At 44.1% G+C, this 24,941-nt stretch overlaps 1 protein-coding gene across 7 annotated transcripts in view; it reads left to right on the forward strand.

Moving 5' to 3' along the window:
- The first annotated feature begins 2,969 nt into the window (after positions 1-2,969).
- The window catches only part of chico (insulin receptor substrate 1 chico), a 38,083-nt gene continuing 16,111 nt past the window's right edge, over positions 2,970-24,941 (forward strand). For 2 of the 7 annotated variants that reach the window (XM_066394398.1, XM_066394389.1), the window contains exons 1-2: positions 2,975-3,724; positions 24,737-24,924. In XM_066394398.1, coding sequence (XP_066250495.1) covers positions 3,325-3,724; positions 24,737-24,924 — 588 coding nt within the window. In that variant the 5' untranslated portion in view covers positions 2,975-3,324. Of the gene's footprint in view, positions 3,725-24,736; positions 24,925-24,941 lie in introns of all 7 variants that reach the window. The other 5 variants (XM_066394363.1, XM_066394371.1, XM_066394379.1 and 2 more) reach the window with 5 other exon arrangements.

Genomic DNA, 24,941 nt, shown 5'->3' on the forward strand with positions numbered 1-24,941 from the left:
TGATTAAACCCCCTAACAATGACCTCCATTCGCATGGGGCGTTTGTACAGAGATGAATTGGAACGGTAACGGCAACAATGGTGAACGACCACGCCGTTTTGTTTTGGGGCAGATAAAATAGGCCGCCAGGCTCCGAAATGGGGTCGATCAATGTAAATGGGTGGACAGGGATGGGGCGGCAGACGGGGCTAGACTGCATCGCTGCGAAATGCGCATTTTCTTGTGGCGCGCAATTGTTATGGGTCGAGGAATTTCCTGGATGGCCCCATTGCTGCTTCTCTGGAAAATTTCGTCTTGTGAGGAGGAAGTTTCGCGCTACTGGATTGTGCGACGCGACGTCTCTATTAGCGGATGCAAATTGAGAAGAGATTTTTTTTGCAGATGTTCAATTGCCAAAAGGAGATGCACCTTTTAGAATGTTATTGCCTCTCGGGGATCTAGTCCGTGCTGCTATTTTTCCTGAATCTATACGGGCACCTCGTCGGGCAAAATAGCGAACCCACGGTGCCTCGGGAGACACTGACCGTGCAAAAGGAAACGGCGACGACCTTGCTATACATAGACACGACAACCACATTCTTCGCTCAGCCACAACAAACTCGCGGCCTGTAAACACCGTTTCGGCTTTCTCTCATTGGACGCCGCTATATTATTCTCAACGCTCACCAACAATGAAATCTTTGTTAACGCCAATTTGTCCTTTTATTATCGCGTGTAATTTGCTAGTAAATGAGTTAACGGTTCTGAGCAAGACTACGGAAAGAAAAGTCGTATGTTTCCCAGAATGGACACTTCGAGGAACGAAGTGAATGGCTACCGACTATTTATCTAGCCGATGTTGTTTTGAAGTGGTGCAAAAGCAAATTTCCGCGAACCGCCCACCCAGAACCAGGCCAAAATGGCGAGACTCTTGATGAAGCCATTTTAAGTGCCGTTACCCTAATGAGCTCCCTTTTTTGTTTACGTGACTGTTTCCATGTAAATTCGGCCACTGCTACCTGCCTCTACCGCTTAGCCCTCAACCCAACTGTTGTTTCTTAAATTTAGAATTTTTACTCTCCAACGAGTTTGCAATTTAAACGTAAATCATTCACATTTTCTACGAGCAACCGCGTTACCGTCATTAGATTTCGGAAATGTCAAAAACTGACAAGTAATAGATTGCCGATTCGATTTTTTTCGTAATAGCCTTCTACCCTAGGGATCATCATTCTCTGTCCTTCTTCCCCACACTACCTGTATTATCTACTTGGACGAGACAGATTAGTAGCGCATTTCTACTAAGCACCACGTGCCATTCCATCCATCCAAAATGGCTGATTTGCTGATGTCAATGAATCAGACTGGCCGCAAGTGCGATTACTCTGGTTATGGCATTTGTGAATGTCGATCGTTTGCAGTTTTGGGCCTCATTTCTGCTAGTTGCATTATTTTTATATTCCTTCCGTTTATCTGGCCGTGACAAGCAATATAGTTGACATTCATTTGTTTCATCATGGCGGTCGGCCATAATGCTTGTCATGGCTCACCGGATAAGTGTCACATTACAAAGGAGACGTTCTAGGGAGAACAGTTGCAAAATTTTATTTTATTTTAGTTACACGTCGGAAAGAACTGTCAGGTTTGTGGTACCAAATTAAAGATAAAAGAGTAAGTTAACGTTGATGAGTTCCCGTGCTCTAGTTGCAAAAAAATGGAATTAAAATGAATTAATCGCCAGCTGCCGTATCAAGGGAGAAATAACCATATTTTTCGAGAATTAAAGTCCGAATTTCGAAAAATGTGTAAGGTGTTCCATTTAAAATTTGAGAGTTGTGGTAACCTCCGGCTAAACAGGAAATCACATTAAATTCGTTATGGCAGAGAATAATGCAGTTTTAAATCGTAAACGTAATCTGAAAATTTCATTTAAGAAAAGTGATTTGCAGAAAAGTTATCGCCGCCGGCCACTTGTGATACACGGTATTGATCACAGTTAATCGGAGTTCGAAGGATCCAGCAACTGATTTGGAAAAAACATCGTATAGAACATGTGTACATGTGCTTCAAGCGAACCAAATAAAAAAAATATAGACACACATGTCCACGTTCGCTCTTATTTTCAAGCGGGTGAACGAAATTTCCAGGTGACGTGCCCCGGTCGTCGGTTTTACAGGTATACGACCTGGTCTTGGCCAATGGCTTTTCTCACACCAGGTTGAACGCGGCCGCCCTTTTCCTGCCTCCACTTCCACCTCCGGCATCCGAGTCCTCCGTTGTCTTATTATGTCTTCTGCTTGTGCAAAACCCAATTCTTGAAACGCAACTTCTTGGGCTCGCGGGATACCGCCAAAATATGCGCCCAGTTGCCGTACCCTCTACGAAGAATATTCCCGCCATTTTTTTTTACATGCTACTTCTCTGTCCTAATTCACTTTCAAATACCAATTGAAGGGCATTGTGTGGCAGCTTCAATTAATCCTCACAGAGAATAAAATCAATCAATCTTGATCGATCTTAAATGGAGTGCGAGAAATTGAACAAATTTCTTTTCGTGGGGATGTAGCGGCGAAAGCGGCAACGTTGCACGATAGTATTTTACTATTTGGCCTCGCCGTTTATTGAATACTTCGAATCGGCACATGCGCGTTTTTTGTTTACATCTTTTAGGGGCCTGCAGTGGAACTAGTTACGACCTACTCCATGAAGCAATGCAGAGGATACGAGAGAGACGGAATGACGTAGGGACGCCAGGCGTCTGCTGGAGATTGTCGTCGACGTCTACAACACATGACCGAGCTGGGTAAGGAAAGAACCTGGAACAGTGCAGGATTCGAGTGTGTTCTCTGGGTTTGATGAAAAAAATCGGGTTCATTGGAATATTTGAAATTTTGGGCAAGTGCGCCTGAGTAAGTTTAAGCACAAATAGAGGCACTCTTTTTTACCACCGTGCAGTGGTGATATTTTAAATTTGCAAATAGTTACCGTTTTTCTATGGGCTTATTGCGGTCCTGTACTATGGCATGGATAGTACGCTAGGATAGGAGAGGTTTGGCGCGAACGGAACACCACCACAGCCCCACAGTTCACTCAGCACCACGCAGAGTTATGGTACGGAACGTGGACGTGCCGCGCATCATTTGTTTATTATAGAATACTGCGACGTCGATCAAAGCAATCTGTGTTTTTTTTCGCGTGACAGCAGCTGTCAGATAGTGACAACGCGTGAACAATGTTTGGATTAGTGCAGTTTTAAGGGATTTTGAACTGATTTTCTGTGCGAATGTGCCTGAGACAGTGTCTACTAATGATTTTCACGTAAACTCGGTATCAGGAACAAGAGTCATGTCGTTTAGGAGTTCGGGATCGCACGACAGCCCCCTGCCGTCCAACGGAGAGATCCGCCGTTCAGGGGTCCTGAAGAAGGCAAAGACGTCCCGGAAAAAGTACTTCGTGCTTCGCGAAGAAACCTCCGACGCCCTCGCCCGCCTGGAGTACTACGATTCCGAGAAAAAGTTCAAGGTGGGGTTGCCTCCCAAGCGGGCAATCTCCCTTAAGACGTGTTTCAATATCAACAAGAAACAGGACTCCAAACACAAACACGTGGTCGCCCTGTATACCAAAGACGATTGTTTTGGTGTGGCCTTCGAATCTGAAGAGGAGCTCAAAGTCTGGTTGAAGGATTTTCTTACATTGCAACATGGGGAAGAGATCGAGGAGGGGGTGATTTTGAAGCCGAAGTTTGGTAAATAAATTGTCTATCACAAAATGCAAGAATTTCTGTGAAAACATTGTTGTTTAAAAGCAATTCCACACTCAGGGGGTATTAAGTATAACGTAAATTTACTAGAGTATTTCTTGAGGAATTTGCGTTGGCACTAACGGAATGTTCGATTGAATGCCAGTGCCTCAGTGATAACCCATACAGCATGGGACACTATCTGAGTGCGGGAATTCTCATTTATAAACAATTTGGTTGGCCAAACTCTGATTTAAACACATAATTAGTTTACAAAGATTATAATGTTATTATATTAACCAGCAATAATAAATCAGATTAGGCAATAATTCCAGAAGGCAACAACACAATTCTCAGAATGTCTTATCGGATACAGCATTATTTACCAAGTCCTCTGTTCTTATTTAATTATGGAATTTGAGAGACATTCGTATCTTGTACCCTATGAGCTTCACGCGCAATTCCGTCCAGGAACGATTGGTAAACACGTTGACAAGTCTTGGTTACATTGCATGGTCCTTGTCCGGATCAGCAAGCAAGCATCCATCCCACTGGGGGAATCAACGGGGGTCAAAATCAGTAGGATTTTTCTAATGAGACTTTACTATTGCCAAAAATCTTCCACTCGTGGTCTTTGACCTTCGTTTTGACCTTTGTGAGACCACTGGTGTCTTAGAAGGGGCTTGCCTCTATTTTCCATAATATTTCGTTCGTATTAGTCCTCAAAATGGCCCGATCCACAAGGATTTCGACTTGAAAATGAAGCGACGTGAAGCTTTGCCGAATAACTCTCACTTAAACAGTTTACCTTTTCTATTCGGTGGTTTAGCTGTTTGCTGTCAAACTTGAGATGAGGAGGACTCATCGATTCCCCATCAAGGAAAATGGCATTAAACCAATATTCTTTGCATAACTTTTTTGGTGCTGCATCACTAATTAGGAATACCATTATGAAGGTGTCTAATACAGTTCAGGTGTTGCCTTGATTTTTCTAGTTAATCGACCGCGGGTCAGTTGACTTCTTGGCTGACCTCCGCCAATACATCCCAAAATTATTTTTGCGGTCGGATGCGGCATTTTAATTCGCTATCGCGATTAAAATCAGGCAAAGTTCGTTCCTGATGGCCTCGTTTTGACATTCATCGAAGCGTTTGGTCGGTTTCAAATCAGAATAGCTCATCATCCCTTACGGAGCAATAGGAAACAACATCAATTTCGAACTGGCGTTTACAGGAAGCAGGGGGTCTCAGGCCCTATTAACTTAACCTGCTCCAATTACCGGGCCCCTTCGTGTAATGCTTCCTGCGAGAGCTCTCGGCCTCAACCAAAACAAACCCCGTGGGCGGTGCACCACCTCCTCCCTCCGCCCTCTCGGCCGCCCCTGGCAACGTCGCGCCGTCGTCTACCAGAGCCACTTTATACGATGTTGTCGCTTCGAGGCTTTGAGGGTCACGCAGTGTTGTCGTTGTATCACACTCGAAAAAATGTCACCCCAAATCTGTTTTTGAGCCGAGTTCGCACATATTTGCAAAATTTCGCTTCGAGACGAAGTTTTAGTGCCGAGAACTGGGAGGTTTGCCAAGAAACGTTTTGTAAAGGGATGACAGACTTAAACTTGGCATCGTGGCCAGGGCCTCCACGATCCAGCCGCCGTCGTCGCCGCGACGTCCTTGGCTCTAATTTAGCCCTAGATTTTGCCCTATTGCCAAATCTCCGGTGGTGCATTTTACTACGTAGTATGCACCTATCAGTGCATGTGCACCTCTATGATGGCGGGACGAAGTGCAGGTCATGTTTAGATCGATTTGCTATTGTCCCGAAAATTTTCAATCGCCGAAAAGGCGTCGGGCGACGCCGCTTTTAAGCCTCCACGCCCAATACGCATAACCGAACCGTTCCTTAATTAGCCTGTGTGGTAATTGAGGTGTTTATTCAACAAATACCCATGCAGCGACATTTTTAATTATGATAATTGCAGGGGGACTTTGACCGGCGGTATTTAACCGAGCCCGACCACAGCCGAAATGGTTGATGTAGGTTTTAGGTCGGGATTCGTGCGAGGTGCGAAAATAGGACGTATCTGCCTCGTTTTTCGCGTAATGCGGGAACCTCGATGGAAAACGTACGCGAACCGAGGATGTTTTTCGGTGTATTCGCCAAGGAGTTGGCATTTCAGCCGGCCGAAACCGGTTAAATGCCTTTTTTTGTGCGATTTTTTCCGACGGCCCGAGGAATAGATACGTCGTGGATAAACATTTGTTTGTTTGCGAGCGTCGGGGGGCATCAGGTGCCGCAGCCTATTGGTCAATAGGACACTTCCAATCCTCGACACAAACTTTCATGTTGTACGTTTCAATTTGCATTAATCGGTAATACAAACGACAAACAACTGTTCGCAGCAATAAATATTCGATCGGCTCTCGACGTTCCTCGGCAATAAAAATACCGGACCTCTTTCTGACGTCAGAAAGATAAAAGAGAGGCATTCTTGCATCTAATAAATATTTGCCAGCGACCGGCGTATAAGTAACCGTTAAGCGCTAAGTAACCGCTTTCGTACTGCGCATTCCGATCGTGCCTATCTTCACCGAGGCCTTAACCCCCGGCCGGCGCATTCGGACTCCCATGGACCCATGCCTCCATGCCTCCATGCGAATTGGCCGGTGTTTAAGGCACTTTTAATCTTCGCGAACTATCTGAATTGGCTTTATAATTGCCGCGAAATATCTCGGAAGTGGAGCTGCGTGTGGTCCTCCGCGGCGACCTCTTGCACCATTCTTTTGTTACGTTTACTTTCGGATTTCGTCTGGGAACTTTTACCATCGTCGCCGTTGATAAAACTGAGATAAATCGGTGATAAACTCGTCACGCCGTCGGACGCTGGACGAAAGCCGTTTCACGTCTGGAAGGAGAGATATCAATTTACAGTCTGGTTCACAGTCGATAGTTTTGTGCTGATAGTCAAAAATGCTCAAACGGAACGGACGCTGCGGGCAATCATTGCGCCTCGTCGTGATCACTCAGTCGAAGGTCGTTTTCCCCGTCGTGTTTCCTGCAAGGTGCTGAAATGAGAATTCGGAATAAAAGGAGGAATAATCGATCTGAAGGTCCTTCCTTGCTCTATCGAAGACTCTATCTGTTCTCAAATCGTTCAATAAACGCTGCGCGGCCATGTACACACTCGACTCGAGGATTTGGCCCTTGCGTGACCCCTCACGGGGAAGAAATGACGGTTTTTTAAAAGAAATTTTTGCTACCGCGGTGGCTCGCGGATTTTTCCCCTTATTGGCGAAGCCGCAGGGGCTCGAACGGCCGACGGGCTTCCAAGGTGAACACGTGATAAATTAACACACATTTCGCCAACTACCATTTCCCTAACAAGTCATCATTTGATTACTAAACGCTCTAATATCGCTTAAAGTAGTAGTTATAATCGCTTCGTTCTTACAAGCGCACGTGTATTAGCGAGGCAAATTACTATAATTTCGTCAGTGATTACAAATTCGGCAGGTAGTGTAATCCCTAGCAAAATAAGGCAATTAATGATAATTAAAAGCGTGGTGCCAGCAAAAAAAACCCGCACATTTAAATTCGAAATGTCTCGGGATTTTTATTTGGGAAAACGCGACCAGGCAGGAAAATCCCGGTGAAGCATTCTCGCCTTTACTCCCATGACTTATGGCTCTTATCATTCAGCTCATATGCGTGTAAAATCTTTACAGAAGTGGTCACGTTCTTAGCTTTCCATCACGTATTATTTGAGTAAACTCTGATGTTTTATTGCATAATAGATTGAAGGTAACATTATTGAGGGCATTTTTGCCCGAACCGTCTCTGCAAAGAAACGAAAATGCTCCACGAATTGTACACCTCCGCCCTGAAACGCATCTGAGCGGTGGGGCCACTTTCGAGGGTGTTTCTTTGCACATGACAAATTATAAATTAACGAGGACTCTCGGCGTTCGAAAGCGAAACTGCGGTCGCTTACCTTATTAGATTATCTCTCTTCGCAACAATACTCTCCTTATGACGCTTTTTCTTCTATTTTTTGGGAGTGACGCCCCACACACCGGCAGTCGAAACGCGCATCTTGAATAGGAGACTTATTATACAATCGTCTGGCCGGACTGCCGACAAATTGTTCCTGCTGGCGAAGACGATGAGGGATACGTGCCTACTACTTATGCACCGTGTAAAACTGACTGATGTGTACCCCCCGCTGAGGGCCCGGACGAACACCCTCGTGCCGCAGCTAAGATCTTGGGACTAGAAGAATCCGCGGTTTTTTTAGCTGCTTATAGACTTTTGGCAGCTCAACGAACCGCACGCCGAACGAACCACTAATTTGCACGGGGCGGGACAAGATGTACATTTGCAAACATTGCAAAGGGACAAGATGCACATTCGCAAACGCTGCAAACAGGTTTGCAAATCCTACGAGTTTGTTGCCCCGTCCAAATTAGTGTTTTGTTCGGCGTTCGGTTTGTTGTATTGTTCGTTGTGCGGTGAAATATCCAAGTCTGTGCGAAGCTTTAACGTGCAAACACCATCATAAACAAATGTACCTGATTCTACGGCATACAGTAGACGCGCAATAGTGTGAACCGAAAAAACCGAGCTTGTTCCCATTAACGATTCATTCGCGTCCACGTAAACTTAAAGAACTTATTAGACTAAGCAACAGTAAGAATCAAAGCATTAACACAAAAAGAAGATACTTTTTGTTAAGAAAAAATCCGACATTTTTTATCCTTTCTGAGGATTTCTTACATTTTGGATGATGGCGCTGCGCCTCAATTTCTTTGTCCAAGTAGATCGGTAAAGTCAACGTCACTCTCTTCTGCCCACTGAGTAACTATATTTAAAGCGTGTACAGCACTATCCAACGAAATTGCATTGCACGGCGCGGGATTTTGTTCCGCCTCTTCATTACTTGGACATTCTTCAATATCGTCATCTCTAAATTCATTATCGCATTCATTCCACTCCAATACGTCGGATTCTTCAACTGCTCCCTTTAAATAAACCAAATAAATTAAGATCAATTTTAGAACCAGGAGGAGCTACCTGTGGAGCCGCTGTCCATGAAAGTTCAAGCGATTTGGACGCTGAGTTCTCGTTATCCCATCGGCGTTTCAAAATTACGAGTGGTACATTTTCGTTTTCGTCATCGGAGAAGTTTGAAAGAACTCCGTCTAAAATATTCTTCCAACACTTTTAATAGTTTCTAGATTAACGTAGTTCCAAGTTGCCATTAGCTTGAGAATTGCGTCTTTAATAGTCAATTTCTTTAAGGCGTCGGAAACATTCGCGTGTTTTTCTATTGCAATAAATAGAAGACTGTTCCTGTAGTATAATTTGGTTAATCGAATAACGTTTCGACCCATTGGTTCTATGAGAGATGTGGCATTAGAGGGAAGATGCAAGGCTTAAATGAACCCATCATCATCGGTTTTTGATTCATCTTCAGGTGGGTGAGAGGGCGCGTTATCACGTAAAAGAAGAGCTTGTATAGGGAGACCTTCATCCTTTAGAAACGGTTTAACCTACAAGTATACATGTATATGTGAGTAATTTTATGTAATTTAAGGTGAAATGGAAATGGTCTCTAAAAGGGAGAAAATTAAACTATACCTGAGGTACAAACGAATAGAGAAACCACCGTTTGAAAATGGTAGCAGGTATCCAAACCGATTTGGAACGCTCATAGTCGAGAGGACAGTTAAAATTTTTAAACGATCTGGGTTTGGCAGCTTTACCAATAACCAATGGATTTATTTTATGAGTCCCTGTAGCATGGGTGCACGCCAAAAATGTTGTTCGCTGCTCTTCTGTTTTTCTTCCAGCAGCAGGTTTTTCTGCCCCCGAGACAAACATTCTGTCTGGTAATGACTTCCAATAAGGCCCTGTTTCATCAGCATCGAAAAGCTGTTCTAATGTAATATCAAGCTCTTCTATTTTGCTCTTTAACTGACTTTTAAACGGGTCTACAAGTTCTGGTTGAGATCATTTTTCCAGCGAAATTTTTAAAAAACGAACTCCAAAACACTTTCTAAAGCGATGTAACCATCCATTACTGGCTGTAAATAGTTTATTATTCTCCCTGATTTGGGAACGAATTAGCTTTGCTCTTTGCGTAATCGTTTGACCACTCGTAATGAATTTTTTCTCTCGCTGGCCAATAAACCACTTATACGATTTTTTTTCCATGCTTGGGAAATCAGAATTTTTTATGTCCTCCTTTCACCTGATGCGACATAGGTATCTGTCACTGCCATAGAAATCATCTCTTCTTTCTCTTTGATCTTCAAATTTGTAGATTTAGCAACACCACATTTTTTGCCAAATATTTACATAAAAGGAAGCAATAAATCACATGTCGAGTCAGCGTACAGCTTCGCGACGAACACTTTTTCCCTCTGTTTTAACCTGCGTCGGCCGCTCGTCCTAACAATGCGCCCCTAAAAATAACAAAAGGGAAAAGCGCGCAAATCGCAAAAAAATGAAAATTTGCAAAATCGTTCTTATTCGTTTCAGACCTTGCTTAGAAAGGGTTTGCCTGGGAAATGTCGCCATAAGATTTTACATCCGGCATTTCGCGCTTCGACGTGACGCCACCACCATCAATTTAATTTTTTTAAATAAATTTTTAAATTCCTGCCGCAAAACCAAATTCGGTGGTTCCAATTCAGGATACAAATGGTAAAAAGTTCCTCAGAATTTCCAAATTGAAATCAGATTTGCAAATTTTGTGGTTTTGCGGTCTCGAGTCACTGGGCCATTAGCAGGTCTTGGCTCAGTGGCCATTAAATTGACCCCTCTGATTACAATACTGAAACTCTTCGGGACATCGTGAGTCCTGCTATATGTATGTGCCTTATGTGCACTATCACAATACTCATTTTGATGTATCACCCAGACTTCGAAACATACAACGCGAGCGAATTTTTTCAAGTTGCCGAAGATAAAAGTAATGGATCGCTGAATCTATCCGGGGTCCGGCAGCATCCCGTAGCCTGGAAAACAGAAATTTATCTCCCAGCGACTGGACATTGAAGTCCCCGGGAGCCCAATTTCTCGATTGCATTCGATAAACTGGGCTCGGCCTCGAGTTCGAATCGACTCGCCGACGACACAGCCATCCATTGTCTCTTTCGTCAAGTGGAGCGTACTGATTTACAATGTTTAAAACTTTCCGAGTGTTTGTGTTCGCCTGCTTATAAATCAAAATATTTGATGCAAGAGCACTGTAAAACCTATTCAGCCGTAACTGGCCTGTCTCGGGGGGAGATTTATGGCCCCAGATATCTCGAAATCTTTGACGAAATTATGGCCCCGAAATGGGGAAAACCGTGCCGCACTCCTGGGAAAGATCTGCTTCTTGGGCTCGGTGCGTGCGTAGTTTTTGGTAGAAATTTTCGGTCCGAGGAAAATTCCGAGACTACGCTTTAACCTTTTATGAGCCTGTAAAGCCGAGATTTCGAGGAGCAAATGGGCTAGTTAATTGGGATCGGCGTTTCTGGCCACGTAGCGGCCGAGTGCGCAAGAGAGTGTTATTTTCCTAGACGACAGAAAGGTTCTTAAAGTAAGTGCCTCGGATAGCCCCCCGTGCGGATCATATCAGACTCGTGAGAGTGCTACCGACGAGATAATATTTTCACGCACAAACGAATCGAAACTGCTTGTTTAAATCTCAGTTTGCGGCCCGCCGAAGAGCAGAGGCAGCACCTGTTCATTTTGAACCGACTTTAATCAAATAACCGGGTTACATTTTCTAGTTGTCCGCGGGAGAGTGAAAAATGCCATTTGCGCCTTTGAGCAAACGGAGGCCCTACGCTGCTCGTGGGGCCCCAAACTGCGGCTACGGACGCGGCCCTCCTTGGGTCCTCTGCGCGCAAAGACCTATTCTGCACCACGCCGAAGTACTTGTACGTACAGGTGTTTCGGTTCGAACATTTTACGATGTTTAAAAGATAAGATAAATATTTGGTAATACATTCCTATATACAATGTAACACAATGTATTGGTGGTATTACGTTATGCGTGTATACCGACTGACTCAGGGGAAACAGGATTGCTGTTTATTATTTTGTATACACCCAAAACGAATCTCACTTTTCGCGTTATTAAATCCGAAAGTGAACGAGACCTTCGAGACTCCGATCGAAATCTCGGACGAATTCTTTATTATTTATAAAGCGTGATCCAATATTAAGGTCCGTTCCGGAAAGTAGAAGTATGACGACGACCGGAGCAAAAACCTTGGGAAAAACAAGGGTGAAATCGAGGGAGAAATATGCCGAGACGATGATGGATTATTAATAGCCATACATTGTTTCCTGACAGTGGATTATTAATGCATGACTTTTAGTTGATGGGGAGCGAAACGGCCAAGTCATGTCCATATTTTTTTACCCTTTAAGGCCGGTTTATATCGGCGATTATATGCACAATGGCCTCTTTTTGTTCTCGATACGTACAACGCCTCGAAAAGTTCTCCAGTCGGTGGGTTAGTTCAGATTAACTATAACAGGTTCCGGTAGTTTCGGTCAAATTGTTGTAAAGCTGCACGATTAATTACTCGACATGTCACGAGAAAAAAGTACGTCTTCGGATTAAAATTAATCCAGGAGAAACCGAATTTTTGTCCTCGGGAGTTTTGCAATTTTCTACCCAAGTTTTGACCCCTTAGCCTACGAAGTGAAACCTGGACATCGCAAAATCAGCAATTCGGACTCTAATTCGGCATTTTTGAGGGGTTTTTGGCTGTTCAAACGCACAATCGCAACCGCCAAATTCGCATGCGCACTACAGCCCTCCAAAGATAGTTTTTTTTAGCCCAAACGCCGGAGGTTTGGTCCACTTCAAGAAAAACTCAAAATGCCCAGTTGTGGTTTTAATTTGATATGTTCGATAAACTTTATACACTTCCACCACGCACTTCTAAATCCGAGCATTTTTAATCTTGTATACATTGCCAATGCAGGCCTCTTTGAACGATTTTTTGCGCCCAACTTTGAAATTATCATGAATGAACTTGGACTGATTGAACTAGTTTAAACTGCTTTTGCGGAAAAAGGGTTTTTGTAATCGGGCATTTCTGGCGTACGGCATTATCACTGACGACTGGCAGGATAATTCGTACAGGAATTCACATTTCAGATATCCCATTACTAATTGGGACGTAGCTGTGGCATGCGCGCAGCCCCATCGCTGCCCGAGCAAACAAAAACAAAATTATTATCAAATTACTCTCTTGAACGAAAACAAGCCTGTTACGTGATTTTCCTTAACAGGGTACATTGTTTACCAGACGCCGCCGGCTCAATCTGATCAGCCAGGGCCGTAATGTTGGCTTTTCACCCCTCCCCCGCCCCCCACACACACACACACACTGGCGGGGTGGGTCCGTTCTTCGTTCTCACGTGTTGCGACGTAGAGCTGGTTAAAATATCATCAATTCGAATTCGAGGGTCATTTAAAAACATCGTGATTAGTACGGCAATATTTTTGAAACAATGTAATCACATTCGGGCGATTTCTTCCACATGTCGCGATACCACCGACCGAACCACGTAAACAATCCAAATGTTGTTTTCATCGAGGTGGCGTCACTATATCGAGTGTTTGTTTAGTTTTCTAATGGGAATTTTCGATTATCTGCCACTGATAAATAAAACCCGCCATAAGGCTGATGACTCAAAAAATGTGACTCTACGCCTTTCCCAATACGAGGAGGCCGTGCTAGGCATACGATGTAGCAGGATTGGCCCTAAAAAGTGCGCCCTCGGGGGCATTTTGGGGATTTTCGCTCTCTTAATGCATCAATTTGCTTTTGTACTACGAATAAATCTTTAAAAAAAACTGAAATTTGCCGAGAAAACCGGAAAATCAGAGAAGTTAAGTTGATAATTAAAGAAAATTAACATACGAATAGCCTGTTTGGGACGGGAAGCGAACCCGGTATCTTGGCCTTTGACTGACACGTTGCAACCATTACTCCACCGGTCAACGGCTTCCGAAGCGTCCAGCACGCGTACTTCACATCCTTTTCCTATTAATAAAAAAATCGTTGAAATTTCTTAATATTCACTGACTATCTGGTACGTTACCACCAAAACTACTCAATTTGATAACTTTTCAACCGCAGCAATTGGAAAATTACCAGAAAACTGCCAAAATCGGATTTTTCAAAACAGCTGACGGTGGTGTCATTGCCCTTGCTTTCTTGCAATTCCATCAATTCGCACCAGGTGGTGTTAGGTCAGTTTGATTTAAAGACGAAAAAAATCACTGTAAAAAAAACAAATGTTTGTGAGGACTGAAGTGACGCAATGCGCAGTGTTGGATATTTTTGAACTCGGTGGGACAAAATTGGTTTAGTTCTGTTAAAAATTTCTTCATCTGCAAATTTTCAACACGTTGTCGCCATCGCGGACTTTTTTACGACGTGTCATTGCTGTGAGAACCGCTGAAAGTGGCAAATATAGCCCAGTCGACATGCAAAGTTGCTACTGTACGAAGCAGCGTCGCATGGATTTCGGCCCACTGCACGTCTCTACGTACAAATCTTTGCATGTAAAATTTTTTCATCTCATCTCTGGAAAATTCGATATTTCCCCATCGGGAAACGTGTCCTTCTTCAGTCACTCGTTGGGTTGTCTCTCTGCAACTACCGAATTTCAAGTTTGATTCGAATGCATGTGGCCTTGATTGTCGTACAAACCGGCAGCGAAAAACAAAAATATAAGTGTTGCCCAACGGTTATTGTTCGAAATAGATTCGTGCCTCGTGAAAAACATCCGTCGTCACACAGACACACACATATCTTTACCTTTGTAATGTCGCCCGCATTAAACAACGCAGAGCTCGATGTTATCTGATATTTGTCAGGTTTCAGATTGCTGTTTACAGATTTAACCAACTTACGAAATGACTAAGAAGTTATTGTATTATTGCTCCAGATGAAACTGGTGGAATTCCAACGCCTCGACTCAAACAGTCCCGGTCCCTCTCCGTTGGCTTTATTGGCCCGATAATGTGTTTGTTATGAAAGGTCGTTCGTGTGGATGATAAGTGAATAATTTTTCATTGAATTTCTGAAGAAGATTGATAGAATAAGGAGCATTGAGAGATTGAGGAGTAAAGGCCATCAATAATACCGAGCCAATTGAGGGACACGTTCTGTTGAATGGCGGAGAATGGAATTTCTGGAAGTTGCTAAATATCAATTTAACGGCGAAGCGCAAGGGGCGAAATTAAGAAATTGGCAAAAACTTCGCCCAGACCCAAGGGCGAGCGTCTACATTTCCGAGCGAACGGGAACTTTATACCCCCGCTATAGATGGTGAAATTCCAATAATTCCGAGCCGAAAATGGGCATAACATTTAGAAATTTCTCAAGCGTCAGAGGTCGCGACTTTGAGAATCATCAATAGCCGCCACATTAGCAGACCTATAAGGAGTGAGCAGATGCGCAGGATTGAGGCTTCTTCGGGCCAACTTTGACGATACTGAGAAATCTGAAAAAATCCTCAAGTCACAAAAAGAGATCTTCATTAAGAGCACCTGTTTCGCCGTAATCTTATTATAGCAGATGTGCCATTAAAAAATTCTTTAAGCCGCGCGCACATGTGTGTAGAAAAGCGTAATTATTGTACAAACGAAGAATATTTCTTAATTAGTGTAAAACCGAGCGAACTGGCGTTTGTATTTCTCACGATTTCGATGAAACCGGTTTATTGTTTTAAATTATTGACGCAAGAGATAATAATTAGTCTGTAATTGTATCAGTTTATTTATCCCGATATAGCCCAGAGTTGTTTGTTTGGCGTTTTAACCATTGACTGTTGTAATAGTTGAATTATTATCGTCTGCATATCGTTGCGTATTGTTTCGTTTCTGGTAAAAGTAAAAAGTGTGAGTTAGAGAAATAGGCATTTTCAGCACGTAAGCCATCGCCCGCCATTTTGTGTCCTCTGACATTTGACAGACGTTAACTATTCATAAACAATTGAAGGCAACTTCCAATATGGTCGTCCAAAGCTAATTGCGCCAGTCTGTGACATTACAAAACATGGGAATAAACCGAAGACGCCTCCCACATTTCGCCACGTGACACCCAAAGCTCCTCACTTTTCGATTAACAAAACTGTGTCGCGCGACAAGATGCCTCACTTTCAGAGGTTTGCGACGTCGAGTTCTGCTCGACTAAATCATCGTGTCACTCTCTTCCTTTACTCTGCGCAACGCTCGCATGGGTAGTTTTATTTCCCATTAAGAAAACGAGTTAGACAAATGACAAGTTCGACGTCTGTCAGTCAGCAGTGGGGTGTGTGCAAATGCATCTCGATGGAAGCCGTAGTATCACAGATTCGCCAAACATGCCTTGCTAATTTCGGATCGAAGATGGCGGCAATTTTTCTCCGCCATGTACGACACGAATTTCGACGTTTTTGTCACCTTTCGCGATTGTTACGCATATTGGCCGTAAAATTTCCCGGAGGCATTTAAAATGTACTTTTCGAGCCAGTTCCCACGATCCGGGCTCGGAATTTGAGCCGATCGGCCGGTGATTCACCCGAAGACAACCGCAAAGGTATGCAGACCAGACCGTTGGCTTTTCTTTTGGGGGGGCTCGCTCTTTTATTTTTCAGAGAGCGCCGAGATGGCGAGAGAACGTTGCTCCTTCTGCAGATTGTTGTTATTCTACCGAGCCTAAAATTCTTTCGTCATGACACTTTCGGTTGTCCGCGAACGAACGCGCCGCCATCGCCGTTCGCGAACCTTTCATTGTAACGCTATTACACGATATTACAACATGGCGAACTCAATTACACGTTAGACATGGTTGTTTTGTTGACCCACATAGTTCGAGAGAAATGTGTTTTTATTTGTTTACCTAGTTGTTTATTTGCTCGGAACGAATGTGCCCTTCAGTTTTTTAGGTTATGTTTACCAACAATTTCGTGGCTTTGCCGATAAATCACCCTTACGCCCGAATTTGAACAAGACTCGGTACGCCTCTGGCTCGGCGGCCTCTCATCAAATTTCCAGGCAAAAACACAAACATGTTTTTCTCAATTCGGTTTCCATGAAGCGAAATAACACGCAACTTTAAGTAAACAAACAACATTTTATTTCTAAAAATAGGGAGGGGTGAACGAGACTCATAGAATCGGTTCCTATTATACCGATGATGATGATGATGATGATGATGATGATGATGATGATTCGATTTAGGAAGAACGATGACACCGCTTTTTTTTGGAAGTAGATTATCGACGTAAACAAAGTATAACGCGAAACACAGTTAATGGTACTTCCAGGAATTGCTATTGTTATTCGAGTCGGAACTCTATCAGAGCCCTTCCTCGTTGGTTTGAGAATGCGTCTCAATCACGATAGAGCTGGACGTAGAGATCGCGTACGGCCACGCACGGCGCTATCTTCCTTGGTACCCCGCAAGTTTCATGTTGAGCAGCACCAGAGGCGTTCGTTCTCCAAACTATGTTAGTTGCTTCTCTCCCGCTGTCCTGCGACCTAGTGCATGAAATTCCACGCTTTTCAGCGGATTTGCTTCGGGGGAATCCCCATTGTTATCGCATCTCTGTGTCAAGAATTGACAACAACGTTGTCTATTTTTAAAGTGAAGTGCGGCTTACCAGGAAAACGTGTTTTTACGGGAAACGCGACGTTATCGGAACTATTTGCAATTTACTTAGCGCGGTCTGTATGTGTCAAAGATAAATACCATAAAATTTACATAATAAGTTATGTGTGATTGATAAAAAATTGGAATCCCCACGCTAGCGGAACCGAGTCCACATCGCGAATGAAGAGTGACGTGTTTTCCAGTATCCCCACCGCGATATCCGGAGTTTGGTCTAATTGTTTTCGGTTTCGGGGATTGTCCTGTGCGGTTGAGGTTAGTGGGTAATTGTTGCTTCGATAATTCTAAATAAAGTTACACGATTCCTCCACATTCAGTTGAAAACTGCTTGAAAACTGTCGAAGATCCCTATAGGAGTTCCAATGACGTGGAACGTAGCAGTGTGGCCCCCGCATTCTGTCAAAGCCGGGGGCACCTATTGCACACCCTTCGGAAATGTTAGGAGGAGGACTCCTCTCCCCCTCGCCAACCAATCCTCCCGGACGGGAGATGCGCATGTCTGCTCTCAACTAGAGCTCCCCCACCTTCGTGTCTTTGCCTTCTGTGACGTCATCACGCAAATTTCCATCAACACCATCGAAGCGATATTTGACAATCACATTTATTAACTAATTGACTCAATCTAAATATATCGCATTCCATGACGCCGGCTTCACCTACACCAATTCTATTATTATTGAGAAGCTTCTTGCAGCTGAAGTGGTCATTTCTGAGGACGATGGTTGTTTGCCGAAGCGTCTTGTTTGCCCGTTTCCCACGGCAGAAAAACGCAGTAATAGATGGAAATTATCCCGAGCGGGTCTTCCAGCCGACTTATTTTCATGTAAATAAGGGCCGCCCTTAAATGTCAAGGGTAGTTTCCTTCGCGTGTCTATTGCGGAGAAACAAGACCGACCCTCACACACCGCCAGTAGTGGCGCGGATGGCAATTCCCGTTTCCCGTTTTATCCAGTTCTGGCGACTATCAATCAAAAAAGTGGATGTTTATTTGTTTGGGGTGGATGGGGCATTCATCATTGCATTAGGAAAGGAAAATGGGAAAATATCCTGAAAGTGTTTCGCAACGTTTCGCAAGGCCGCACGCCCAACACGGGAAACATCAATAACAAGACAAAGTGGTTTGGTTCTACGCACAATTTTTCGGCGATCTCTGACGGCAATGAGTTTACGCATTTTTGGATTAACAGCGTTGTCAGGTGTTTGCGTTTTAATTCAAGAACGCATCTATTGCTAGAGGGCAACCGCGTTGCGTCATCCCGTATACGAACCTTGACCGCTCCGGCAATTTCGCGATGGGGGTTTCGCGATCCGTTGAGCAGTGTACAATACGGGGTTTGTGAAAGCAAAAAAAGCCCCCATAATACATCCATCCATCCCAACGACGGCCCGTTTCGGTCACCGAGATCCCACCGTAAACGACACACGAAAACGGTGAGAGCGCCGAATACAGAATTAGGCACTAAACTAGAGTGAGGTCGTTGACATTGGGCGACTGAAATGGGTGATGCGACTTATTTTTGTTTAAATAATCGCGGAGATGACGATACGTCAACAACCTTCTACGAACAATAAACAAAACGGGCGGCGTTGCCGTCACGTGGTCTACGAGAGTCGAAACTTTTCTTTGGTGTGATTGAACTCGTCCCCCACAATATTATTTATTTAGAACGCGCCTTTTCTAGGGTGCCGACAATTGGAGCCGTGGCACGGGAAATTGGGCGATATTGTCCCGGGGGATCAAGGACCGGGATTTTGTGCCGCAAGAGAGCAAAAAGAGGCGCCGCTTTGAATGTGCAATTGTTTGCAATCGGGGCGGTACATGTCGTTTTGCGAAAACTAACTCTGTCGCGATCTGTCGAAGGTTGCAGCTGGTGCGTCCACAGATGCCGCCATATACCTGGTTTTTCCCTCGTTCTGATTGGCTCGCGCGGTCACATGGGGCACCCGCCACCAGTGCCGTGCGAGTTTTTCACATTGCGCTGAAGAGCGAATTTGGAAAACTACAACTTCGACCTTTATTCTACTTTTTTTTCAACGACGGACGTCTCGACGCGACACTCATTTTCAGCGGATTTTTTCCGGAAAAGCGATTGCCGCCGTCAGTTTTGGCGTGGCTGCGCACCGGCGAAGAACGTTCGCGAGAGACATTCGTCTAATCTCCTTTTAACTCTTTTAGCTTAGTCGCCTTATAAGGCCGCGCATCTCTGGGCGAGGAATCCTAATTTTAACGTCAATTCTCATGGTCATCTGTCCCTATTGTATCACAAACAGCCAGTGGAAACAACACACGAATTCTAATTTTTCGCCGATTCATGTGCATAATCATAGTAGCGAAATATGAGCTATGATTATTATTCGTGACTGGCTTAGCGTTCACCGACTTTCTTCTTTCAGAAATCGCATTGAAACCCACTTAAGAAAAAAATGTGGCGACCTAAATAGGTTGCGTCATCACCAGATCAACAGTAAACAAACAAAATGGCGAGGTAAAAGTAATGGTGTCGTAACGTGCCTTGTTGCACGTCTTTACTGTAATAGAGGGTTTTCTATTTCTGCACATTGCCCGGATCTAGACCTCTTCGTCCTCGCGCGCAAAGAGGACTTAGCACATCTTGTTTACATCCGTTTGGTACCACCCACGAACAAGGCCGTTCACTATTATACACTCTCGTGGTATTTTCGTTAGTCATTTTTCCTGTTTGTGTACTATCGTTGTTATTAAAACAGTAACTGCGGGTTCCGCTTATAAGGACTATAGCGTGTCGGCGACCCTGCTCTTTGTTCTTTCGCTTTTCAAAAGTCGCCATTTTTGCGGCCGACTAATTGGTTGTTTTCAATCGAAACCACTCCGCAATTCTTCCACAAACGCTGCAGCGCAAAGGTCGGCACGTGAATTCTAGAATCTCCAGAATTCATTCAGTCATCACAAAGCGAATCAAAACTTCGCGATTCGCCGTCGTGTGGCTTGTCGACTTATTAATTAAAATTAATAGTGTCAAGAATGAATGGTAGCATGGTAATGAGGTCTTTTCCCGTGGTACCATGCGCGAAATGATATGCAAAGTTGTACGCGCATCGGGCTTTAAACGTGAAATCGTCTTGTCCAAACCAACCTTCGCGGAATAACGATCCATTGATAAAAGTATGATGAATACAGCCTACAGTTCTCCATTTTTTTTCGACGAGCGCTATTTGCATACCGTCGCGACAGATTTTGGTCGTCATGGGACGCCATTGTTGGCTACAACAACCTCTAATTACACAACAATTAGATGCAAAAAAGGCCGTTGAAAAGTATTTTAAAAATAGCAAAAGTGGAATAATAATCGAGAGCCGTTTAAATATTTATGGAGAATATGATTTAATATATCGTTAAGACATTCCTCTACCTCGGCTGCATGAGATTTGCATGTAAAAGTTAAATAATAAAACGGAAAAAAACTAGGAAAGCGCACAGCGCTGCGTAGTCGGACATGTCTGGGCGATTTTTTTACTGTTCGCGTTTTATTGCTTCGTTTTGTCATTAAAACGTCGTGAAACCTTAAGGGCGAGTTTTTGCTCGCCGTCGGCAGTTTTTTTCTCAATTACGCGGCACGAGGAAAACTGCTGAAAAAGACGCACATGCAAAGGTTCTAATGAGCTTTCAAATAATGTTCCTTTTAGCCGATTTTATGTGTTTTATAGTCGGAAGTGCACGGAAACCGCGTATCCGTTTAGTGGGTGACAGGTGGCGGAAGGTATACGGATAATTTATGGCCTCAGGTTGGTATAAGACCAATTATGGCTAATGAGCTCTTATAATAGATTCACATTAATTTTTATGATGTAAAAAAGCGATTTTTCCTGTTCCCTTGGGCTCTCTGTAATTACGTCTTTCTTCTCATCCACCCTCCCCCCCGTAGTTCTTTTCCTGCGCTCTCGACTACTCCTCTTCGAGAGAACTTAACTAAAATTGCGTAATTATTCCCACGAAGACGTGGCGTCTAAGGCGCCATTCGAGCTGTACTTGGGTACTTCGTGGGAGCGAAACAAAACCGAATGAAAAATACGTTTGACGGGAGTACGACTCGCTCCGTGAGGTCCCTCCCTCCACTGGGGCGGCACCGCACCCCAGCGCCTTCCCGGGACTCGCCCACCAACCTCCAAGTTCCTCAATCTACCGTCAGATCTATTAATTCCACAGCAGCTACTTCTATTAATACAGCACGTTCTGTTAATCAACCCAACGGTACTTCTTAAAATTTTTCGATATCTTAAGAAATAGTTGTTTAACTTGTTTGATAGAAGGAAGGCAATCTTGACCGACTAGTTGGAGTGGAAAGTCTTGGGTTTATGGTCTTTTGGCACAAGATCGATAATCCAAGATTTTTTTAGTCTAAGGTCTGGCTCGTGTGAGGGCGAGGGAGGGGGAAGGAGCGGAACAGTGGCGTGCCACAGTTGTATAGTTTAATGCCGATTGTTTTGTTAGAAAACGATTGTGAATCTTACAGAGTTTTCTCCACGGCGGAGTTCGGTTCTCGTTCGCGAGCGATTGCTCGAAACGCACTTTTTTGACGCGCAAATAAACTTCACGGCCATCCTTCCGCTTCAGTCCATTCAACTTGGCATAAACGGGCAAGAATGAGTAATTTACCAAAAAACCTGAATGAAAGGCAGGATACGGAACGTAAAAAAGGATGTTTCCTGCCTGCACTGGAAGTGGCCGCCAAAAAAGAGATTACCGTTGTTGACGCAAGCACTATATCCTGTGTAGTAATGATTATCGTGTTTTCGTCGCATTTGTTATTTTTTCCCTTATCGGCAGTTTCTAATTGATAACACGCGATTAGACGTTTTCATGAATCGATTAGGATGCGATGGCGCTTGTGCAGCACGAGAAATTGGGGCAGTGCTAACTGAACGGAAAATGATTTCTGTTTCATTCTCGAAAAATGTCATGGTAGATCTCATGATTTTTTTTCTGCATTAGCGCAATAAGACTCCTTCCCCTTATCGGAGAGACAATAAATGTCGGTGGTACGTACGGATTCCATCACTGACGGCAACGCGAAACGCGTGTAAAATGATAACAACAATTATCCGTGTTTACATTGTTATTAATAATAATGAGTATTTTTAATTCGGAACGCCGATGTTATCGCAATTATCGGAGGTGTTTGCGAAACTGTTGTTTATGTGTGAGCGGGACACCGATGAGATCCCCGCGTGAAATTTTTCACTTTTGACGGGAATTACTAGATTTTCTTTCGGTTTTGAAGCCCCCGTTTCGATCATTATTTTCCATCTTTCAATCTAACGAAAAAATCCGCGCGCAAAAACAAACACGACTGTTACGTCCCCGGAGTTCGGGCTCATTTGTCTGGAAAACATCGCGCTACATAATCGGTTTATTGCCTTGTTTTGTCGTCGTTTATTTCGGGAAAATGGGCGACTAGACGGGATAAACGGCGACCCGAAGCAACTACTAAATCACCAACGCACGACAGGCCCTAAAGACTCTTTGAAAACAAATAAAAAAAAAACCAACCGAATATTATTTGTTGAAAAGGGGCTCATTAGCCGCCCCACGTGGATTCGCTGCTATACAGTTACACGTACACAACGCAAAAACAAACGAATAGTGCACCCGGACCGTGGCACGTGTCAATAAACAAGCGCGATAATTGCTCTGTTCCTGTTTGACAAACAGACCGTCCGATTAATAATTACTGGGGAAAACTGCTGAACATTTCCTAATGGGCTTGGCAATAATTTAGTATCACTAACGGCCGTATTTTTTGATCGGCCCCCGTAACAGCTAACTGGCGAAAAACAATCGCCGGTGGTCGCGCTCGATTTTGTTTTACACCCATACCTGTCTGATGTAACGAGAAATTTAGGTTGGCAAATACGTCAGAAGCCGCCGTTAAAAACAAATTATTTTTTCTAGGCCAGAACTATTTATGTTCTGCCTGCCGCTACCGAATTGCGTGTGTGACTTTAGACCCTCTTTGGCTCAAATTACCCCGATTAGGCGTGCGAATTCTGGTCCGTCCCTGACCCTCCGATGGTAGCGTGCGACTAAGTTGTTTACCATCAATGCACGACGTGAATCACATCCTGTATTAATGTATCTTGTACTTCGGCCCGCGACATTCAAGAATTCAGGCCAGAAAAACAACATTCTAAACGGACCAACATGTATAATGTGTACACCCGTGTGGCTATGGGTCGAGCCGATGACACATGCGTGTGTGCGTAAGTCCTGTCATTCATATAATTAACAAGAAAGATGTTTTGGTCCGGTCGCGGTGTAACGAAGCCCGAGTCGGTTGGTTTCGTCGTCAGAACTAGGCGGGGGAGTGAATCTACAGGGTGAGCCATGAAGAGGAGAGGTGGCCGTGTTTCGAGGTGCCGCCAGCTCCCCCCTCTTTGCTGCTCGCTCTGTAGGAATCCACCAAAGAAAACTTTAATTTATTAGGATTAGGTAATACGTATAAAAATCTCGGCTTTTTTGCTCCATTTGGCAGCGTTAACTACCCAAGATGAAAGCGTTTGCAACAAAAAATTGCCTACTTTCATAATATCCAGACTGGTCATGGCCGATGGTTCACAGTGGTGGCCTTGGACTGCAAAACGTAGGGATGAGAACATCGATATTGACGTTGCTCGTACTTTGCAAGACTCTGAGCCGTGTTGACCAGAACGCGTTCAAGATTCGGCAATGGCACACGTGCACGTTGTCAGATCTCTTCGAATTTCCCGATTCCCTGCAACGCTCCTCTTCCGCAAAATGTTTGTTTACGTTTTCCTCGTTGGTATTTCCCCATTTTGCCCGTGGGTTACGTCACCCATGCCCGCGCCTGTCAATTTAAGCGCTCAAGCTCAAAAATAAGATGTATCGTATCAATTAATCATCTTAAGTGCCGCGATTAAAATCTGTACCGGCACTTTGTTAGCGGCTGTTTAAAACCCCCCAAGAAAACTGTTTATATGCTAATGGAGGCGGACTCCCCGATATCGTAACTATTTTTAGCCGTGCTTTTGTCTTTCTCATTATTTTATTTGCATTTTGTTTGCTTATAGAAACTTTCAAAGAATAATAATCCGGCCATGCAAAACATGAATGATTGAATCGGTGGCCCTGCCGCGTTGCCACCTATTCGGTCGCGCGTAATTAGTCCTCTTTTCATTAATTTCGACTACTGTCAACATTGGGCGGGATTAGTTCAATTGGGTGTGGTTTGGGTGGTTGGCCCAAGTCCAGATAGCAAATACGAGAAATTCAGCTATTTTATTCGAGGTGTCAATATGTATATGATTTTGTTAAAATTGCGACGTTGCCATGTGTTCATTTTTGTTTCAGAGTTTGTGTGGCAAGTGTCTCTCTGCGACAGAAGCCTGGGGGTAGGAAGGACAGGGCTGTACCGGCTGTGCCTGACGGACAAGACCATCACCCTCCTGAAAATCGACGAGCCCATCCCTTCGATCATCGAACTGTCGCTGTCCAATGTGCGGAGCTGCGGCAACTTAAAGAATTTCTTCTTCCTCGAGGTAGGAATGTCGTTTTC

The sequence above is a fragment of the Euwallacea similis genome, chromosome 1 (assembly GCF_039881205.1).
Source record: "Euwallacea similis isolate ESF13 chromosome 1, ESF131.1, whole genome shotgun sequence".
NCBI lineage: Eukaryota > Metazoa > Arthropoda > Insecta > Coleoptera > Curculionidae > Euwallacea > Euwallacea similis.